Raw genomic sequence first — 22500 nt, 5'->3', positions numbered from 1 at the left:
TTTATCATTAGATACATCTCGGAGATAATAAAAACTTGACTGGTGCCACTTGGTAACCACTTTTTTCCTTTTTCACATTCTTTCTCCGCATCAACAAATCTCTCCACTTTTATGACTCGAAACTTCCACTGTCTATAGTAATTTAATGATACCTAATGACGTCCAAACTTTTTTTTTTTTAATAAATGAATGTATTTGGATTAATTTATCATTTAGGGCTTCATATAATTGGCGAGTGAGTAATTCTTTTGTTCAAATGTATTTTGATTATTTCAATGGTACTGGAATGTCACACAATCATACGCGTCATTATTAGTTAAATATTGGTCAATTCACCATTTATACGAATATTTTAATAAAAAAGTGTCTCGATGCGTTTCATCAATTATATCATCGAAACAACAATATTATTTCGTCGTTATGAAGCTTAGAGTTAGTTGAACAATTTTTAATAATTTTGATATTTGCACGTGAATTAGAAATTAATGACACTAATGAGGAGAATATCGTTTTCAAAGTTTTATAAGAACGTGATGAAATTTCATTTACAAACAGTACGTTTTGATAAAATATGAATGTAAATAGAAACGGGTGAAGATGGTATTAATAACACCAACGAAGAACATAATTGTAGAACGCCATAATGACCATTGGGGATTTGGTAGGCTGATGAGCTTCTTCAACCCTTTTTTCGTTTGCGCGATAGCCAAATTGTAACGTTTATCAAGGACGCGGATCGCCCGCACGTATACTAAACGTATCCCTCCTCGTCGTCGTTCATATCGTCATCTCTCTCTCTCTCTCTCTCTCTCTCTCTCTCTCTCTCTCTCTCTCTTTCCAATTCTCTTTCGCTATCAATTACCCAAGCACATGTGTGGATCGGTAGTTTGTACATCACACTTGTATAACTTTGCTTGGTGCGCGCGCACATGCAGGGTCGACAAGGGAGCGGAAGATCCGGGGGATACTGAACAATTTCATTACGTGTCCTCATAAGGGATAATGTATCCTCGAGATATACATATACTAAAAGCAACGCTACATTTCGGATATTATATTGGTTTAGTACATCGTGCAATCATTCGAATATAAATTTTGGCGTATCTACATTTTTTCGCCATTCGGATGAAAGTTCATTCGTTTTGCAGCGCCACCCACTTAATGTGCTGATTTGTTTCATTAGGATAGATTTTTTGAAAATAGTATGTTGCTCCATGGTAATTCAATGCAAATATTCACAGATTAGAATGCGTATTACGATTATTGTTATGTTAGCCGATATTTGGCGCTGCAACCATTTCTGTATGCAACCGTTTACTTTAGCGTTACGTACTACCGTTGTATTTCTATTATAAATAGTACGTTATTCTGCATAAAAATTACTGATAATTAATGGCAAATTGTGATAAGTTATTTGTGACATTATAATTTCTCAAGATCGACCGTATAGAGAACATTAACAACAAATTCAATGGTGAAACGAACATTATTGCCTCACAATTCTTGTTATGTTGTGACGAATATATTAATAAAGTGATTTTAATAAAAGTGAAATAATAAAATAAGAAATACTGTAAAATTTCTTATAGTTTTTTTTTTTTTGACACCACCATAATGTCCATATAGTATAAGTAATAACAACAACGTAGCATTAAAATTTTAATACATCGGATATAATCTAATATCGGCTTTTATTTAACACTCGAATGCAACATTATTAAAGCTTTAAAGCGAGTTTCGAAGTCCGTTGGAGTTCGAAAACGTAACTTGACAAATAAAAGCTAATTTATAATTATACAATTGTGCACGTGTAGAATAAAGTTGGGGGGAGGGGAGAGGGGAGAGGCGAATAAATGATTTTAGCCCTTATGCGTTTAATGAAGAAAGAAGTTAATTCTTCGGCGTCGTGCTTGATTCTTTATAAATATTTGCCTCTTACCCTACTTACCTCCTCTATCCTAGAATGGAGCCAGCGAGATCGAGAGGACCGTTGTTTCGCAATTGCAAAACCGTATTAGCCGGCAAGATTGGGCCGGAGACCCAAGCTAAACGGTCCCACCTGCGCACCAACTCGGTCCCAAACAGAAGCCATTGTTACTTATCTCGGTTAACACAGAGAGAGAGAGAGAGAGAGAGAGAGAGAGAGAGAGAGTCGTAGTGGCCGCGAGGGCGGTCTACACAAAGGCACCCCTCGCTGATTGTCGATAACGCCCTACCATGAGCCACCCCCGCGGGATATACTTGATTTCATGTAAGCGAGTGGGTCCGAAGCCTTTGAATCGACGCCCAAGTGATAAACTTGCCGACTAATAATCGTCCGCCGTTACTCCTACGCCGATCGATCGCGTCTACTCTCACGGTTTCCTTTGATGTATCACGTCTCTGTCGTATTAGTGAAATGGATAATGCCGACGCCATTATACATGACGAGCGGAGTAGAGCTGCACGTGATTTGTATTTAATGCTATGCGTACGTGCATGCGTGCGTGCGTGCGCGTCACCGACAGATAGATAGATAAATATATATATATATATATATATATATAGAGAGAGAGAGAGAGAGAGAGAGAGATATAGAGTGTACATGTGTAGAGGAGGGAAGAAAGGGAAGAGGGCCTTAGAACCAGTTATTAGACCATGACAGGCCCCATAAAAATCTCCGGTTCATAATGCCAACTCTAAATATAATGCCTATTAATAGGCCCGTGGAACCTTTCAAATTACCGCAAGCCCGAGCAGGGGCTGATGGATTTTATTCGTACCTACGGTTAGTCTACATGCGAGCTTTCTTTAATCCCTCTTTTTTTTTAGCCCAATATGCGCGTCCTTATGCTCTTTAGATTGTAAATGAAATGATAGGGAGAAAGATGGATACAACTCATTTCGTTCGCTTTTTATCTTTATGGTGTCTTTTACTTCCCCTAGGGTATATTGACGAGGTTGTATAAAAAAATGAATCGTAAATGGCTTTGGTCGGCAATCATTATCGATATCTCGAAATTGAAAGTTACTTAAGATATTTCTCATTAATTCTTGAGCTCGTATAATACAAACGAATGCGTGCGTAAGTTAAGTTGAAGCTTATTGCGAATATTATAGTAAAAATAATTTATGCACATCAAGCGATAATTATTAGGTTTGAATACTGTGTTTGCACAATGTTGATTAACCGAGAGTTAATTTTATATTTTGATACACTGATGTAAGCATCGACATAATTTAAAAACCGACTAAATATTATTCCTACATATATTGGCCTATTTTAATTTGATTAAATTCATTATAAATTTTTTTACTTGAAACGTAATGTGGATGAATGATGATGCCTAATTAAGGTGAGCTAATTTTTTAAAAAGTTTTTAGAAATAATAAAAAATGAAAAATCTGTACAGTAATATCTTTTGTGCACACACACACACACACACACACACACACATATATATATATATATATATATATATATATATATATATATATTGTCTGTGTAAGAAAATATCGTTATAATAGTTTATATTAGTAAAATTGGTATTACATCTGATTAAACGTAGGCAGCCATTTTGAAAAAGAATCCACGATCGAACAGGTTTTTCGTCCAACATTTTACGTGCAGCACATAAGTAAAAACTTGTGTTTTATATATAAAAATAACTGGTTTGGAGAAGAAATTTTAAGAATTAATTTTTCATCATGAAAGAAAAGGATATCTTGAAAAAAGATAAATACTATCTTCAAAACGAACAATCACCGAACAATTATTTGTACTAAATCAATTATTAAAAGATAAGCGAATGTATCGGATGGATAATGCGATTTTAAAATGAAAGTCGAAATATGAAATCGTCAATGAATTATGATATTGAATATTTTCTAAATGGTCAATTGTCATTTGTAAATCGAAAAAATACTTGCAAGATAAAGATCCATAAAGGTTCTCGAAAGGCATAGTAGTAGCACATTTAACCTAGGCCCTTTTTTTTTTTTCTTTTTTATACCGAAGAGTACCAACTTAGAGTTGTATAAATCTGGTATTTAAAAAAAAAATCAAAGTATCAAGAGTGATGAATGTGAAACTGGTATAATAAAAACTATATTTATAAAATATTTAGAAGAAAAAAACCATACTTACGAATGTCAATGTCTAACAATGCCAACCATAGGTGCATAAAGTCTCTAAACGTAGCTCAAAAGACCGAGAATCGATACTCGAATCGTAGTCGACAATATCGATAATATGATAATCAAATGTGCCCATGAATGATAAGCCTCGTTAAGTCGCTGACCATTGGGTGATTAAGAATCCGTTGGTTCAGCCGGAAAAAAACAATTGGCGCGATGCGTGCGGAATGTCAAAAGGTCAAAAGGGTAAATTAATAATGGAGATACGGCGATGAGTGGCGCCTAGCGTCGAGCTAATTAACAGTCTTCTCTTTCTGTCCATCCAAATAAATCATTTATCGGCCCTTTCCAAACTTTCCATCGCGCCAAGCGCGACACGAGCCTCTCGCTCTTAGCCGCCACTACGGCAACATTTAAAAAACATCGCAGATGCAATGTTTCGCAACACTGGAAAGCATAAATTTGCACGAAGAAGCAAACGACGGGTGAAGTGAAATGCCGTCGAACGTCAGAGCGACCCAATCCCCTGATTTTCTTTTACACTTTTCCAAATCTGGATACATTGACAAACTGGTTTACAGATCATCATCATCTTCATTTTCCGTTTCTTTTTCTTCTTCTTTTCTCCTTTTCTTTATCCGTGATTATCGCTTTTGCTTATGCATTCTCTGTATGCAAATTGCATAGTTGTCTGAATTTGATTATATTTACAAATTTTATGCTCCAGATATGATATTACAAAGGCTGCATACGATTAGCATCCATTAAACCTAAAGTACAACAAGTCTAATGTACGATTCATTTTATTTATTATAATCGGAACTACAATCTTATTCTATTATAATCTTTACTATACTTTTTTTTTTTTTAATAATATTATTTATATCTCATAATTATTCTTCTCTTATTATTTATCATTACGATTACAACAATTAAAAACATTATATATCCTATTTTACTCGTTGCTTGAAAAGTTATTAATTATTCCTTTCCATATCAACACTGTAATGTTATATAATACGTTGGAATGAAATTCAATATTATACTTTTCATTTAATCTAATCTATAAATTACTATTTAAAATAGAAAATACTTGTGTAGCGCTTTAAAGGAAAAGCCAATAATTAATAAATCTATGTATTAAAGTGACCGAAAGTACTTGTGGCAAGGAAAAAAAATAAATTTTTAAAAATTAAATAATATTCATTTGCTAGTCGAGATAAAGGCAATTTTATATTTATTAAAGATTAACTAAACCTCTCTTAATCGCTATTTTAATCATTAATAATTAATAAAAAAAAATAATAATAATAAAAAAAATACGTAATGAAGATAAATTGGCTATGTGTGTATAATTACTATCGAGAAAAAGATTGTAGAATGAATATTTTAATTTAAAAATATAATATATAATTCACAATTGATAGCCGTATTGTTAATTATTTCATAATCAAAAATTAGATTTGTGCAGTAAGTTAATTAGGGAATTTTCTCAAATATTCCATATATAATAATTAAATAAGTTATTCTATTAATTAAACTGTTATTGAAACATCAATCTATAACATAAAAATTTGCTATTACTTTTCGATATTACATAACATTCAAATAAAATAACGTAATGTCAAATGTCAAATGTTAATTTTCGTTAATACTTTCCATATCTATGTATCTAAATATTTACATTAAAAATTTATCATATTGAATGCTTTCAACCTGAAATGATAACATCAGTGCCCAAAGGATTTCAGAGAAAATACTAAATCATTACGCTTAATTAATTGATGATGGCGAAGAAAATTTAAAATAATCATTTGCATTTTTAATATATTATTTGTGCCTATAATTACTGCGCGTTATAGATAAAATTTCATAATCAACAAATTTTAACGATTAATCTATACGAGACTCAACGGAATTTTGATTATTTTATTTAAAATACCATATAATGTATTGTATAAATATTAAAAATTGATTTTTTATTTATTTTAACTTGAACAAATTAAAATGTCTGCAACAGGATACATACATAGATTTGGTATTGATAATTAATTACAATTGGCAATTTTTGAACGATTAATTCTATTAAAAATAAATGGATATCGTTTATGCACAAATATAATTAATGTTCTTAATATAAATTTGTCGCTTATTCAAAAAATATAAGCATATACGTATGTAGATACGTATTAATATATTTCATATATATGTGTAACAATAAATTTTTTGTACGATAATTTAAATGAAAAATATTTCTGGTTAACTTTATGTATATGCTGCTTCTATATCGAAAATTTGATAGTGAAAAATGTGAATAACGAATTAACATTCAATTTGATTATTACTTAAATAATAAGCTTTGCTTCATCTAACGCCCCTTTTTCCTTTTATACTCCTTACAAAAAGAAACAATGTTTGAAATAAAAGAGAGCCGAATGAGAAAACAATTGACATTGTATAAAGAAACTTTTTTTAAATAATCGTAACATAACTTGTCGCATGAAGGAAAAGTTAAAGAAAAAGGACAAATATATGCCGAATGGAGAGATGAAAAGAAATTGTAAAAAAGAAGCTTTCCCGGAAGCGCCGTCGAGTAAGGCAGCAAAAGAAAAACCGGATGCGTATATATATATATATATATATATATATATATATATGTGTGTGTGTACGTATGTATGTATGTATAAAGACGGGCGAGCGCGCGCACAGGCACACATTTCAGTATATATGTATATAAGAATGAATGAGAGAGAGATAGAGAGAGAGAGAGAGAGAGAGAGAGAGAGAGAGAGAGAGAGAGAGAAAGGAATGTAGAGATAGATTTTTCGGATTTGAAAGAAGCTAAAGGGAGGGAATGCGGAGGAGAGGAGCTCATTAACGCGTTGTCGACATGTAGATACTGCGGTCTCGTGGTGCCTGCGTAGGGGCATACCGAAGTCGCTCGAGGCTCTCTTGGAAAAGACACGTCAACGATGTTATATATATATATATATATATATATATTTCTCTCCTTTCTACCAATCTATCTCTATCTTTCAATATCTCTGTCTTTCGACTCGGCTCTGCTTGGCTCGCTTCAAGTCCCTTCCCTAGAGCTCTTTGACACGGAAAAAGATGGAACGAGTCGCGCAAAAAGGAGTAACCACTAGGAAGGTGGAACATCGGAGTAGCAGCGCAGTGACACCAAAGAAGGCAAGGATGGAAGCTGTGGAGTCGCCACTTCTCCGCGACCCATACGCACGCCGCCGCCGCATCCCTGCACGTTCGGGGCTGAGGGGGTCGGACATCGGGCGCGGGGAGCTACGGGTCGCCATGGCGACAAGCAACCCCTGGGAGCTAACCGGGGTTGGCTGAACTGGTGTCTCTTCCATTTCTCTCTCTCTCTCTCTCTCTCTCTCTCTCTCTCTCTCTTCATCCTACTCTTACCAACCCTGGTCATATTGTGCATCGTGCACACGCGCGCAAACTCGCACAGAGAGAAAAAGGAAGAGAGAGAGAAGGAGTGTGACTCTCCTGTTTCTCGTGTCACGCGGAGGGGACACGACATACAAGCGCCCTGGGGTGCCACGAGCCAAGATGGCCGACCCAACACCATCATGTCAATAAAACTCAGTAGCGCAAGGAGAGGAAATTGTCCGTGATTATCACGCGTTGTTATCTTGCTTTTTTACGACTTTTTTTTTGGTCGAGCGGAATTGCCCGGAAATGTACCCGAAGTTTGTTCGGGTCACAGGGTTACATATACTCGCGCTCCAACTAACCACGCCCTTTGATGCCGTACATAGTACGTAAGACCAGCAGAACTTGTTTTGTGTTTGTGTGGAAAAACAGAGAGAGAGAGAGAGAGAGAGAGAGAGAGAGAGAGAGAGAGAGAGAGAGTGATGCATTAAGAACAGAAAGCCGAAAATAGTAAAGATTCGATGTAGAGATATAGAGAGAGTATATATAATTATTATTTATTTACAAAAAGAGATAGGTGTATTTTAATAGATTTCTCAATATAATCAACAAATATTTGATATATATATATATATATATATATATATATATAATAGCCATTGAATGATGCGAAAAGACCTTAGTCTCAATTAATCTCTCCCGATTCGAGAATTACGATATTAATCAATTCAGCTCTTACCTATAAAGTCCTACTCAGCCTCGAATATTCTTCCCCAGTGGTAAAAGCACGAGCGATAGGGCGCGTGGAAAGCATCTTCCTCTTCAATCCCCTGCGATGCTACGCCGGCAATTAGTAGCGGAAATCTCGGAGGCATGAAGAGCGAAGGATGTTTGTCTCACGGCCGTCATGCAGAATTTCGTTAGCGCTACCTTTTACCGTCGTTAGCCGAAGCACGGGCCATAGGCTCTTGCCGACGCTAAATTTCCTCGGTACGCGTAACGCGATTGATGCCCTGACGACTTGGAAAGAAATTTTCGATGCTCCGACAAGACCGAGCGCGTTGCTTCCCTAATCGTTGGAGTTTCATTTGATTATTAATAAACGCGATGAGCAGTGGGGGTTTGGTTTGTTTTCGCTTTGATAAAATTTAAAATCCATGCGATTTAATTAGCATTTAAAATCACTGGCTTATGTGATGCGACAGCGCTCGTGCTCCCAAGTATTACAACTTTCTGAAATTTTATTATCCGCGAATAATGTATATCTCGGTAGCTTGTAAATCATTTTGCTGAAAAATATCTTCGACCTTGTCTTATTTTACAATTTCGTAGACGTTTATTTTCTCATTTGACTTGGTGATATTATGCTGATTTCGCTTTTTCTCTTTACGCACATTTATTAGCATTTAAGCCAAATGATTGCTTGGATTTTCCGATAAGTTTTCCCGTAACATAAAGCAAGCGAAATGTGTGTTTAATTAAAATACGGATTATCGAGTACGGAATATCGAATATTAAAGCATTGACATTGAAGAAATTAAATTCAGTTGAAAAGTTAAAAATTAATATAAATCTTCGATTTAATTCTTACAACTCTCGAATTTTCTTTTTCAAGCATATTAAATAGACTTGATCGATACAATTAGGCTCCTCATTTTAATTATACATTAAATTCATGCATAATTTAGGTAAGAAAATTAATGCAAAACTATGTGGATTATTTAGTATTAATATTCGACGCAATTGTACTCGACATTTTCAGATATTTCGAGATATGAAATATATGGTGAAAGTCGCTGGCGATGTTGTAATTATTAATTAATGATTAAGAGCACTCGGCACTTTCGGCATTTATAAATTTTACAAGTGAACTACCCTTGAAAAGGACCTCCTCACCTGAACAACTTGGCTCCTAGCTAGAAGCAAATAATATCAGCAGGACGATGTGCCCCCATAGTTTTATGGACGGGAAACTCTTACCAAACCGTTTCGTTTGATGTTGACCCTCTCCGCAACACTTGGTGAGAGATGCTAAATTGCTGTCTGCTTCATATCTCGTAGCTTAATCAATCTTTATGACATGAGTAGCTTTCGCGAGCGGTCCCCAATTACTTACCGTCTTAATCTAATAATTCGCTTAAACAACATCCTGTTAATGTAAAGTCTTATTAAAAATATGATTTAATATGAATGAATGGCAAGTAATTATCCTTTATTTTTTAATTCTGTAATTTTTCATGAATAATAAACATTGCTTGGACCTCCTAATGTAAGGTGATAAGCAATTAATCGAAAAATATGAAATATGTATCACGTACAATATGCGATAGCGCCATTTACTATTTATCAATGTATTGTTTTCGTTGTTATTGCCATTAAATAATCGATCATCTAAGGTGTAATATCGTTGATTATCATGAAAAACAATTGGGATTGCGAGAAAAATAAATCATATTAATTATTTACATTATTTACCATCTTCGCGTAAGATTGTTTATGTATTTTAATTGGATAAATGCCATATCACCTTTACTTACTAATAAACACTAATATCTAAGACGATAAGTTTTTAAGTCATTTAAATCAAGTTTTTTTCGTTTTTTTTTTTTCTTTTTTTAAAGAGATATGCAATTACCGTCTCAAACGTGTAATATGTACAGTTTGTTCTTAAATTTAAGTACCGAGGACTTTATAATAATTATTAAACAAAATGCAATAGAATGTTGTAATGATAAATATATTAATATTCAAATGTCAAGTATTAAATAAAATCTTGAATTTTAGGATTTATAGAAAATTTTAGCTACGTTATGTTAAATTTGACATTCAATGTAATTAATTTAGTGTTGTGATACGATCGATAACGATAATTGGTGTAATTTTTCATTGTTTCCCTGCTATACACCTCAATTTCATCATGAACTTACAAATCGGCATTTTACCTTTGATTTTCAATCGTATAAGTATTAATATTTAACTTTTCACCACTCCAGTATAATTATCACATTATCGTATTATAGCTCTACCATAATACATATACCCCAATATATATATATATATATCGGCCTCACAATTATTAGCAATTTTATTCGTTCAAGCATCTCTTGTACTTTGAACCTCTTTGCAAAAGTACTCCAATACCATTATCCCGCATTAGTTAAAATTTTCTCTGGAATTTGGACTTCTTCGATACGCAGGGTCTCGAGCATAGTACGCTGTTTTTGACGGTCGTTACATAATCATAATTTGTTATCGAGCATCGGGTGGTGTGGAAACCGTGCGAAGCGAGGGGGGCTGAGGTAGGCTGAGAGAGAATGACGTTTGTAATAAGTTGAAAACCTGAAAATCAATGAATAAGAGTGTCTTCTTTTCCTCCTCACTTTTCCTTCATCCCATTCGCACCTCACCCCTCCCCCCCCCCCGGCCCAATTCATCGGACTTTGTAGCATTTTTCGTGCGGGAAAAAGGGGCAATATTGCGTGTAATTGTACCGAGTGCCATGAGCTATATTCCATGGATCTTGTTTGCCAAACGAAATGAGAATAATGAAACGTGAAAGCTCGAGCGCGACATCAGGGAATAATTTTTCATCATTTTATTCGAAGAGCTTGATTTTTACAATTATTATTAAGCCCGATAATTACTGAATGCAGAAAAGCCGGATCCTTATTAGATGTCGTTTAATAAAAACGTGCAATGGAAGATATGGGCGGAGATTAACACAAACACGTCCTCTCGATCGTCTTTGTTGTAAATGCAGCATTAAATTTAATTTTGTGTTGGAGTGGGTTGGAAGTTGACGATTGCGCGACTATCGTCACGAAAATGTAAGCCTTGATTTATTGGTTATTTTTTATTTTCTTTCATGAATCCTGTCAATAACGAACGAATAGCTCTGATTAAAGAGGAAGAATAATCTTATAAAGAATAGATTTAATCAGTATTAATCACGCAAACCGTCTATGATAATGATCATTAAATGAAATATTTTTATATTTCGTCAAATTGGCGCAAATTGGCATAGTAAGGTATCGATAAAAATTACACAAAAATAGAGGGAAAAAGGCAATGACGTTAGCCAACTGTCAATAAAGATGACGTCAATCGGACGATTATACACGAATTGCACGGTGTTGTTGCGACGTGTCGATTGCTATTTGCAATGAAAATATTTGTGTCAATTTTTAAAGGCAGGGGGCAGGCAGCAGATAGGCAGGCAGGCAGGCATGTAGGCAGGCAGGCAGGCAGGCAGGCAGGCAGACAAAGAGAGAGAGAGAGAGAGAGAGACAGAGAGACACACACACACACATACAAACAGACAGAGAGAAAGCTGAAATTCAACTAAATAAAAACGATGCCCGTAATTCTCATTAATTTTTTACATTGCCATGAAATATGCCTGGGATTAAATAAATTGAATACCTCTACGCATGCGTTCATTCCCAGTTGGATCGAACTTCATCAAAATGCGTTTAAGAAAAAAAGAAAGAAAAAACGACGTAAATAATTGCCGACGCCTACACGTGAAAATATAAACACGCGCGATTCTCACGGCGCGTGGGTGGGGTGGAGTAGCTCGTCGGTTGCTCACGGAAAGCTCTTGGCCACGTGCTCATCCACGCGCGAATGCGGTTGAAAATTATCGGGCTCCAATCACTTTGTACGAATGAATCGGTGCGCGAGGCTGGACGCGATTGGGGCGAAATGGGGTCCGATAATCGGGGATCGGCCGTGTCGCGATGCGGCTACGCTCGGTGCTGGATTTCTCGACCGGGCCAGTTAATATGGACGAGGTGCGCCGCCTCGCTGTGCCTCTGCTGACATCATAATCACACCGCCGGAGTATTGCCTCTGCATGTTTACTCGAAACTCTTAATTAACGTCGCGAATCGCGTGCAGTTGATGGACACAGAGAGAGAGAGAGAGAGAGAGAGAGAGAGAGAGAGAACAGAGTGGCGGGCCAACCGGCAACTATTAACGAACAAAGCAGCTATTACGATTTTAATGCCAAGGCGCGCAAAAAATTTGGGATATGGCGAATTAAAAAGAGCGAGGACTTGGCCTAACGTGCCATTTGCCAAATTGCTCTTTACTCGTTTGTTTGTTTGTTTGTTTGCTTATTCGAGTGGAGAGATGATGTACATCATGGCCCCGTGATTTCAATTGGATAATTATTACACGACACCGTCACTATTCTTAGACAGATATTTGATTTTGATTGGGAAATCGCTGTTGAATTTTTATTGATTAAGGAGTTGGTTTGCTGATTGGCCAATTGTCCTAATATATGATGTAATGATAAAAGTATTTGAGCTTTAAGGTAGATCGTAGGGGGGGGGGGCGGAGGTGGTTAAGCAATGTTTTCAATGTCTATAATATAGGCGTCGACGAGCTTGCAGTATTGGCTAGGCAGATCAGTTTCTTTTTGTCGCCTGGGATAGCGATCGACGAATGACCGATGATAAAGAAAATGATTATTGAGCTGCGGGCGAGTGATTTGACGAGAGAGCTTCGCTTTGTCGTTGGGCAGCTAATGGCAATCGGTGGTTAAGCCAAGGTAAAGTCCCAACCACCTTCGGCTGATAAAATTGAGATGATAAGCGATCGCCTCGGGCTACGCGTATCCTTAAAAGTTAGTCCTTGCCACTTTGTCGACGAGTTGTAAATGCGTTTGGAAAAGTATAAGCGTCGAAATGACGGAATTGCGCGGGGAAGCGAACGGTCGAACTCCATAAAATTCAAATGCAATGCGCTCGATGAAACGGCCAAATGTAATGGAAAAATGAACAGACACATAAATGGATAAACACATACATTCATGAAAATACTACGGTCTTCGCGCGGCTTTCTGTCGACGCGCCGCTACTTTAAAGAAAAGCTCGTCTCACGAAAAGTGCATAAAACGCCACTATCGAGTTTATATTGCGAGTGCGAATATTTTAATATTCACGGAGGCTGTAGGCTTTAACGACAACAGCATCAGCATCAGCAGCAGTTATTTCCGAGCGTGTTGGCATACCCGTAAATTTATTGTCGTACAAAATGATGCATAAGTAAAAGCATCGTTGAGCGTACTTGTATTTCACATTTCGAGGACGTTCGCAGCTAATTGCCCCTCTCAATTTCCGTTTCTACTTTCTCCTAGCGGTTATATTTTTTTTTCTATTCCTCTCTCTCTCTCTCTCTCTCTCTCTCTCTCTCTCTGTGTGTTTACTTCTTTTATATGTTTTTTTTTTGTTTATATATATATTTTTTTTGTTTTGTTTTCCAATTTCCTCAGCAGAATTTCGCCTTACTTTATTTACTTCATACCTCGTGCACCAAATTCTCGTAAAAATAACCAATTCCCCTATTTTGTCCTTTATTATCAATAATAATTTTGAATGTATTATTCTATCTCATGCGTTCACTCAATATGTAAAACAATAATCTATGTTAAGTGTAATGAATGTAATGAGGAAGCAGCTACAATATTGCAACAAACATAATATTATTATTGGTATACTTAATTTTTGTAAACTCCGATACACGTGTAATGCAATAAGTATTAATGCGCGATTTGGAATTAGTAATGTTATGTTTAGATGGTTTGATATATAAAAAATACATGTAGATGGTGATTTGTTTAGTATTTAGCCATATCATGAAAAATCATACAACCGGAAAATTATAAATTGTTCTTCGATTTGCGATCTTTCAACTTTATATGAGAAAAAAAATTTCTGTTTTGGAGGTAATCGAATGGGCATCAAATGTATTTCAATCGAATAGCAAAAATAAACCGTTAATGAAGTCTGTAATTTAATAGATAAATTCTACGCATTTACATTAATGTCGCGTCTCACCTGAACCTTCGAATGTTTGAATGAACTTAATGAGTTCGCGATGCAATATATTTTTGTAAACATTATTAATAAATTTTTTTATTCGACTTATAGTAGTAACCTCTATGACCATTGGCCGATTGTCTATATTTTACATACATATGGCCAAATTTGAAATTTGAAAAAGAAAATTGGATCCAAATGTCTAATTTCTAATTTTAACTTAGTATATTGACGACCTCTCGAGCAATAAGATTTGTGTATTCATCACGTGTATCAAACTTTTTTTTTCACGAGTACCCCGTGACAAAAATCGATGTCATATTGTAAAAACCATACTGCTTAGCTCTTTTAAATCATAATTGTTAATAATGTCCTTCAGGATGCGTACGGATAAAGTGCCCTCTAACGGGAATCTCATAAAGCCAGTGGATAACGTTTACCAACAGCGAGTTATGTCGTTTCCGACGTTATGCCTCTCACTGTACTTGCAAAAATGCGAATTCCCACTACTCATTGTTCTACCCGTGCGCGCCTACTTTTGCATAAGCGTATACGATATTATTTGTCGAGTAATTACAGATAGAAAATATAAAGAATAGCTATTGCAGTGAATAAGGAAAGGGCAATACGAGATCGACGAAAAGTTTTTGCGTTGATTGGAAATTTTTTTTTTTTGCATATTAATGCCTCCAGTTTACCAAATTACGCGAGCCAAGACAATAACCTAATTAATTATAATATCTAACCCAGAAATGTGCAAAATTTATCACACATTAAAAGTCTCATAATCCAATAACGTTGATTTACATTGATCTAACTTCGTAATGCAATTCCGAATATATAAAATGATATTAAATTTTTTATATATTTTATTGCGTATAGCGTTAATTATAAATTTTGTCACAATTAATAAGGCAGTAATCATCAACTAAAGAAAATATTGTTCTATTGACGATTATTATATTTAAAAGTTATTACTACATCCGATTGAAGTGAAAGAAAGTCTTCTATTTGAAACAAATAGAATTTCAATTACAATTAAAATAGCATAAAATATTTTATAACTTCGTTGTTCAATAATTCAAAAGACAATCAATAAATCCTATAAAATATCCTTTTAAAAAATATCATTTCTATTTCTAAATATAATCTGACAATGACTTTCAGAATCAAGCTATCAAATTTCCATTTATTAAAAAAAGTTAAAAATAAAATTATTAAACAAATAACTATCTTAAAATATCGTGCAAGATAAATAACACGTTGCACTATGAAATTTAATAACTCGCAAGTCTTTGATATTATCAAGTATTTGAAAAAGATGGCATTGAGCTTATTAATAATTGCAGAAAACTTTTCATGCCTTAAGTACAAATGAAATCGTATTTTAGAAGGCGAAGAAAGCAAATATATTGTTATGCGCTAAAATGCATGTAATCGTCAAGCGTCGAATTTTCATTAATCATGACTCTCGCGGCTCTCTCGTGAAGCTTTTCAAAATTATCCTGTTCATTACCTTAATAAGATTACGCCAAATATAAGATAAGATTCTTATCAAAAAAACAGGCAGTGTTGTCTTTGGATAGACAGTGACATGTCCAACATCATGGTGTCATCCGCCGGTAAAAGCACCTAGAGGAGCGTTTGGCCATCCTGATCCCGAGTAGGTGTTACTCCTCGTAATTTTCCGCGAGTTTGAGCATCTCCCTCGATTAAAAGTGTCCGAGGCGCGTCCGGAAATAACTTCCTCGGAGGACTGTACGCGTCCTCGCGAAGCTACATGGAGGACTTCGAGGGGGGAAGCTAGTGTCGGCGATGTGCGTATCGTCGGTTGCTAGGCAACCACACCCTCCGGCCTTGCGCTCTCCCATTGCCCTCCCCCCTCCAACCCCCGCTCACGGGAGCACCCTTTTTCTCCTTCGACAACCTCGCCGTCGTCGAGGTCCTTCTTAACCCTCTGTATGCCAATCAAAGTCCCATATTCGCTCTTCGGCATCCGTGGAGGAGATAGAGAGAAATAGGAAAAGACAGATGAGAGAGACAGAGGGAGAGAGAGAGAGAGAGAGAGAGAGAGAGAGAGAGAGAAGAGGTAAAACACCCCGAGCAACGTGTAACCATCCCGAGACTCTCCTCTTATTGCACTCCCTCTCTCACTCTCTTGTTCAGCTTGACGCTCTGCCTCCCTTCCTTATTTATCTACTTACTTTACTGTGAAACTCATTCTCTCAATCACCGTAACGCTCTATATCTCTATTTATATGCATTCAACTATTCCTGTCATTGTCCTTCGCTCTGTGCTCTTTTTCTCTTTGTTGATTTTCTCTGCACGTCGCTCCATGACCATCTTTATCTTTTTTTTTTCTTTTTTTTCTCCTCGTTGCTCTCAAGAGCGCTTATCATCGTCCCTTCCTAACATACCTTTCTCTTCCTTTTTTTCTCTTCTTTTTAACCAAGTGCCTCCCCAGTCTCATTCACTCGTTCAATCTGTACATGTTTCTTCTTCCTCATTTCCTCTCATAGCCCCATCTAAGTTTCTCGTTCACTATCGCTACGGAACAATTATAATCATCGAAGACGTTGATATGCGCAATGATCATTCGATAATTCATAAATGAATGTACAAAAATGTACTACCGAGCACGATACTTGCACGAAAACATTTGCGCCCCTCTACTTTATCATATATCTAATGAGTTAAATGTATAATGTTAGTACCGTTGAGCCAATAATTCCTTTGTAATTTTTTATCATGACGTACTTACTCACTTTTAAATTACTGCCGAATAATATAAACTCAAGCTATTTTGAAAATATTTCATTTAATAATCACTTTAGCTTAAAATATCCCTCGCTCAGTTACTTATATATGCTTTCCAATTATAAATTTTAAAAAAGAATATTCATTTTCCTTAGAGCATATTTTTTTTTTTATAGAAAACTATTTCACTTACTTTTATCATTTTATATGAATAAAAAAAAAAAAAATGAAATTAAATATATAAATGAAGAATATATTCTATGATTTATGTGCAACTTTACCATTTAACTGTTATAATTTAAATTATTATAATGTAATATAAAAATAGGCAACTTAACTTATGCACCATAAATTCATACAATTTTTTTATTTCTATTATTTAGTTGTGCATGAATATACGATTGTTATCCGCGATTCCTTGCTTTGTTGTCATATATTTAATAAGAACTAGACAAGATATTTGGTGAAGAATTATAAACTTATTGTGCAATAATGATATATTTAAATAATAATAATTATTTGTTCAGCAAAAACTTAATATTAATACAAACAGTCAAAGCGTTTAATTTATTGAAGTAAAATTGTTTTCTAATTACTTTCATACAGCAATGTAATGCATTATCTTTAATTTTTTGAATATCCAATGTCATTAACTGCGATTATTTACTATTTTTTCTTTTTTTTCCTAACCCATTTATCGGCCCATCAAACCTTCATTCATCGGCTTCCTTTTCCTATTTTTCCTCCACTTTAAGTAAGCAGCTTATACCACGGAGAGAGATAAAGAGAATGAGACAGAGAGACACAGAGAGAGAGAGAGAGAGAGAGAGAGAGAGAGAGATAGTAAAGTAAAGAACCTTTCGAGTAAAGGATAAGCGCAAAAAGGTAGAAATTGACTCCATAACGTGAACTCCTTTGGTCGGAAAATATTCTCTACGGCTCAACTGACTATTTTAACTTTTTAGCCTATTCATTTCTGTATGTACGTTGATCTTAATAATGTGCGATTACTTTTATTACCACATGTGCCATCCATCAGCACATCAAGTTGTGCGTTCGACACTTGGACATTTTCACTCGACGAAGGTGATTTTTAATATGATATGATGAAACATTGTTTCGTGAACGTACATTATGCACATGAATTTTCGCATTTAAAATATTAAAAATTAGGGCTAATCCAACGTGTTTGTAAAATAGATTTCGGCCTATATTATCTGCTAAAATTAAATCAAGTTAAAAGTTACTAAAACTGCAATACAATGTAAGGAATAATAAGATGGTTAGGGAGAAAGAAAAAATTGAATTTTATGTAAAAGAGTTTTATGTTGAAGTAGAATATGCTTAATGATCTGTAATAAATTACTGGACTATTAACCACCCTTTGTGTATTTATTCGTCACAGAAATAAAAAGGGGGGGAAAAGGTTGTAATTCTGCCGCTCGCTTTTGTCCTTTTGTCACAAAACTGCAAAGTCCTAATGAAAGCGCGTCTAGCAGTTTCGATTTATCCCTTGCAATTGTTCAATTATTTATGGAAAAGCAAAGCTGTAAGTGAGCACAGGAGGAGATCGGTTATCAAATCCGCTGACTCCCCTAAACGCGAAGATAATCCTACGGGTGATTGAAAGATACACTTTAAGCTCGATAGCTTTCACCAAATAGTTTTCATTTTCACTTTTAAATATAATGGAGATTAAGATTCGTTTTGCCGTCTTAACTGTTTTCCTTCTAGTCGTATAACTTCAGTTAACAAAGAAATCGTATATATGCTTCAAGTATTCACGGACGAATGAAAAAATTCCTTTTGAAAATTGGATGAAACGTTTTTATCCGGATTAGTTTACGATGCGAGTGGAACGTGCTTGAAAAATACATTGCTGATATTTTATTTTCCTAATATTTCTCTCCTCTCATTTAGATTTTTTTTTTTCACTTTTCTTTGTTCTTCAGTCTGTTTAAAAAAAGTCAATTGTATCCAAATTACAATAATAATAACAACAATAACAATAACAATAATGATAATGACAATAATGTTATAGAAATAATAAAATGATTACATAGACTATGAAAATGTGATGTAAAGTACGTGCGTGCGTGCGTGCGTGCGTGCGTGCGTGCGTGCGTGCGTGCGTGTGTGTGTTTCCATTTACTCAAAAAGTACACTTTGCCGAGACATTTTGTAGATAGTATGAATCATTGAGATTTCATAACACAATGGTTATTGAATTTTATTTGAAAATTTTAATGAACGATAATATGGTCGGTATGAGATGCCCTTTGCTAAATTTTATTAATCTTATATTTTGTCGTTTAAGCATAGACTTGATAACTTTATAACTGTACAACATAACTGTAAACTTTATAACTTTATAACAAAAGATATATATATATATATATATATATATATATATATATATACATTATTGTCGTTAAAATTATTTTTCAACGCAAAGAAATGTCGACGATTGTCAATACTTTTGAAAAGATAAAATTTTAAAAGTATAAAAATTACAGATATTCCGAATGTTGACAATTAAACTAGCTAAATTGACTTGAGCTGAGAGAATTCGCTGCCCGTCAAAAATTCACGATCCCTGGCTAAATTGGCTTAATCCGTCGTACGATGTAGCGATTAAATAGCCGATCGCAATCCCTTGTACTCGTCCCTTGATCAAACGATCGACGAATCCGGCGTATCCTTCAACTATTGGAAGATGAATTTGTCGGCAGACCTCAGCTCGCGGGCAGGTATATTTACGAATGGCCATTGTCATCGTGAAGAAGCGAAGGCATACAACGATGGCCTTTGACTCGTCCTAACTACGATGCGGATTACATTCGAGGACACACCGAGACGACCCCACGAGAATCGATCCGTAAAAATGCCCTCAAGTCGATCCAAACTATTCGGTGTGTGACTTTGTCAGTTGTGGAAGGGAAAGCTCTCTCGGTTTTATCTCGCCCAAGTGTTTTCCAATTCGCGTTCCTTCGCTCTCTGTCCCAGTTCTAATGCAATGGTAATAATAACGGTGCACGACCTCTTAAATTATTGCCTGCCCTTACATAACGACGATAATGAATAATCGTAAATGATGTTACAATACTAAGCTTGTAATTAACAAATTAACAAATTACCGTAATGAAAATTTCAATCAAAAACATTTGCTCCTGCCGCTCTATATTTTAACGTGAAGCCCGCCCTACTCTGCCAACATACCTTATTAACATTCCTTATTGATCCACGATACATTGCAGTGCTCCATTAGCCCGATATCGGAATAAAAATTTGCTAATTTCATCATATTGATAATATTTGAAGGCAAGCTCGTACGCATCGGACAATTCGTCAAACAAAAAGCGAAGCTCCAAAATTATATATCTCTTTATGTTTTTTTTGATAATTTCCGAATGGCAAGCAATTTAGCGGAATGAATGCCAATTAAGATTATCGGTATTGAATTGCAACCGAGCATTTGCTCAATACAATGATCAATATTTCATTTATATTTGGCGTAGATGAGTCTGATCTGACTAAATAGTGAGATATCGTTCAATTGCAAAACTCTGTATTATCGTATTATTGTTATTTAATAGTAGAATTTAAATGCTCTTAGATCTATCGTCTATAAAATAATTGCCGAAATGTGCACGAAAAATTCGTTCCTCGATTTCGTTGGTCTTCTCAAACGAGTCAGCCCCCCCCCCCCCCTCCCCCTCCCCGTCGATTACCCTCTTCGTTCCTTTGCCTCCTAGACGATCTTCTCAGCTCCCTCTAGTTTCCGGTAACTGTCGCCCCGCTATCCAGACACAGAATTTGGTCGAGATCGATCGCTCGACGTCGCTCGAAGATATTTTTTTTTTCCCTTACCTCGCGCTCCATACTTCCGCGTACCATTCCATGGATCTATGCTAAATACCAGTCATTCAAGGAAATAGGAAGAGTCGCGCTGTTATCTCTCCCATCCTCCAATCCCCCAATCACCCAATTACCCAATACACCGATATTTAAATGTAACGAGGGCATACAACTTGCCTGTCATATTGGTATTTCGCATCACTGTTCCACTACCAATGTCTTACTGACATATTGATGGCACAATAATTTAGAAAAGCGTGCATTATGCGCAATTAATTGCGCTCGTTGACGGAATTGTACCTCTTGCAGATACGCTATCGGAGTACATAACCAGCTTGCAGGATGATAAGAACCCAAAGGAAAACGTGTAAGTATAATTTTAATTAGACAAGGAGGCAACGAACGCTTTGACATTTCATTGACGTAATTAGCAAGCTACGGATCCCAAGAATATTCTACAGCTCGCGGACTCATAAGCAAATTGAACAAGTTATTCGAGAATTTAAAAAAACCGCCTATGCACACATACCGTTCGTATATTTTCAATTCATTTGCCAAAAACAATGATATCTTCTCTCGGTACTGACAATGTACTCTGTATTTATTTGTGCTGCAGGATGACTGTATTGAGTAGCAGGGAGCATTCGTGTATACAGTCCTTCTCAAAGGGTATAAGTAAAACCCAGCTGTGCAACGATCTACTTGATCCTCGAAACAAAGTAAGTTCCTTTACAACCAGACAATTTCACGTGAGCACGAGCGCGCATGCATTGCCAGGATATTTCAACTCTTACGACGCATTAATATAGACAATCGAGCATTTATGTTTAAATATCATTCCAAATCTACCTCTCTGCAATCTACTCGTATTCTTCATCTTATTTATAAGCCATACAATTGTTAAGATAAAAGAGACACTACTAACCCCCCCCCCCCCCCCCCATTGCCTTCCTTTTACCGAGAGGAGTTTTTCAAGGTTTTTTTCAACTCTGAATTAGTCGGAGATTCAAGCCTTTCTTTATACTTTCTTTATTCTGACAATCTGGATTTGTGTTTAATAACAGAGGGTAATAAAATGAGACGAGCGGAAAGTGAATGTTTTAGAGGGAATTAATAAGCGATTGAAATTGCAGTATCTAATAGATTTTTCATCGACGACGGTTTACGCAATTTAAAAAGCTTTTTATCAATAGCACCGACATTATATTTACTTACTTGAACCTCAAATACCGCAATAGTATAAATTATTATTACGGCTGTAACGCTAAGAGATAATAAAAATTTTCGAATAATCTAATGAAATTTGTAGAGAGTCTATTTTACGTGTGCGTGCGTGCGTACGTTTGTTTGTTTGTTTGTTTGTTTGTTTGTGCTTGTGTTGAAAATACATAGAGTTTGAAAATAAGCGATGAAATGGATTTTGAAATCGAGTAATCGTGAATGAAAAAGTCCCTATGCAAACATTAATGCACAAGACGCTTTAATGAAACGTAAATTATCTGCTTGCAAAACTTAGCTTTATTTACAACTGACGTTGAGTCA

At 35.5% G+C, this 22500-nt stretch overlaps 1 protein-coding gene across 1 annotated transcript in view; it reads left to right on the top strand.

Annotated features, from left to right (window-relative positions):
- Positions 1-22500, top strand: part of LOC105366379 (Fanconi anemia group J protein homolog) — a 114972-nt gene that overhangs the window by 85193 nt on the left and 7279 nt on the right. The window contains exons 5-7 of the mRNA XM_011504801.1: positions 21268-21325; positions 21390-21488; positions 21575-21677. Coding sequence (XP_011503103.1) covers positions 21268-21325; positions 21390-21488; positions 21575-21677 — 260 coding nt within the window. The remainder of the gene's footprint in view (positions 1-21267; positions 21326-21389; positions 21489-21574; positions 21678-22500) is intronic.

Source organism: Ceratosolen solmsi, unplaced genomic scaffold (assembly GCF_000503995.2).
Source record: "Ceratosolen solmsi marchali unplaced genomic scaffold, CerSol_1.0 scaffold70, whole genome shotgun sequence".
Lineage (NCBI taxonomy): Eukaryota > Metazoa > Arthropoda > Insecta > Hymenoptera > Agaonidae > Ceratosolen > Ceratosolen solmsi.
This window is presented reverse-complemented; position numbering and strand designations above follow the sequence as displayed.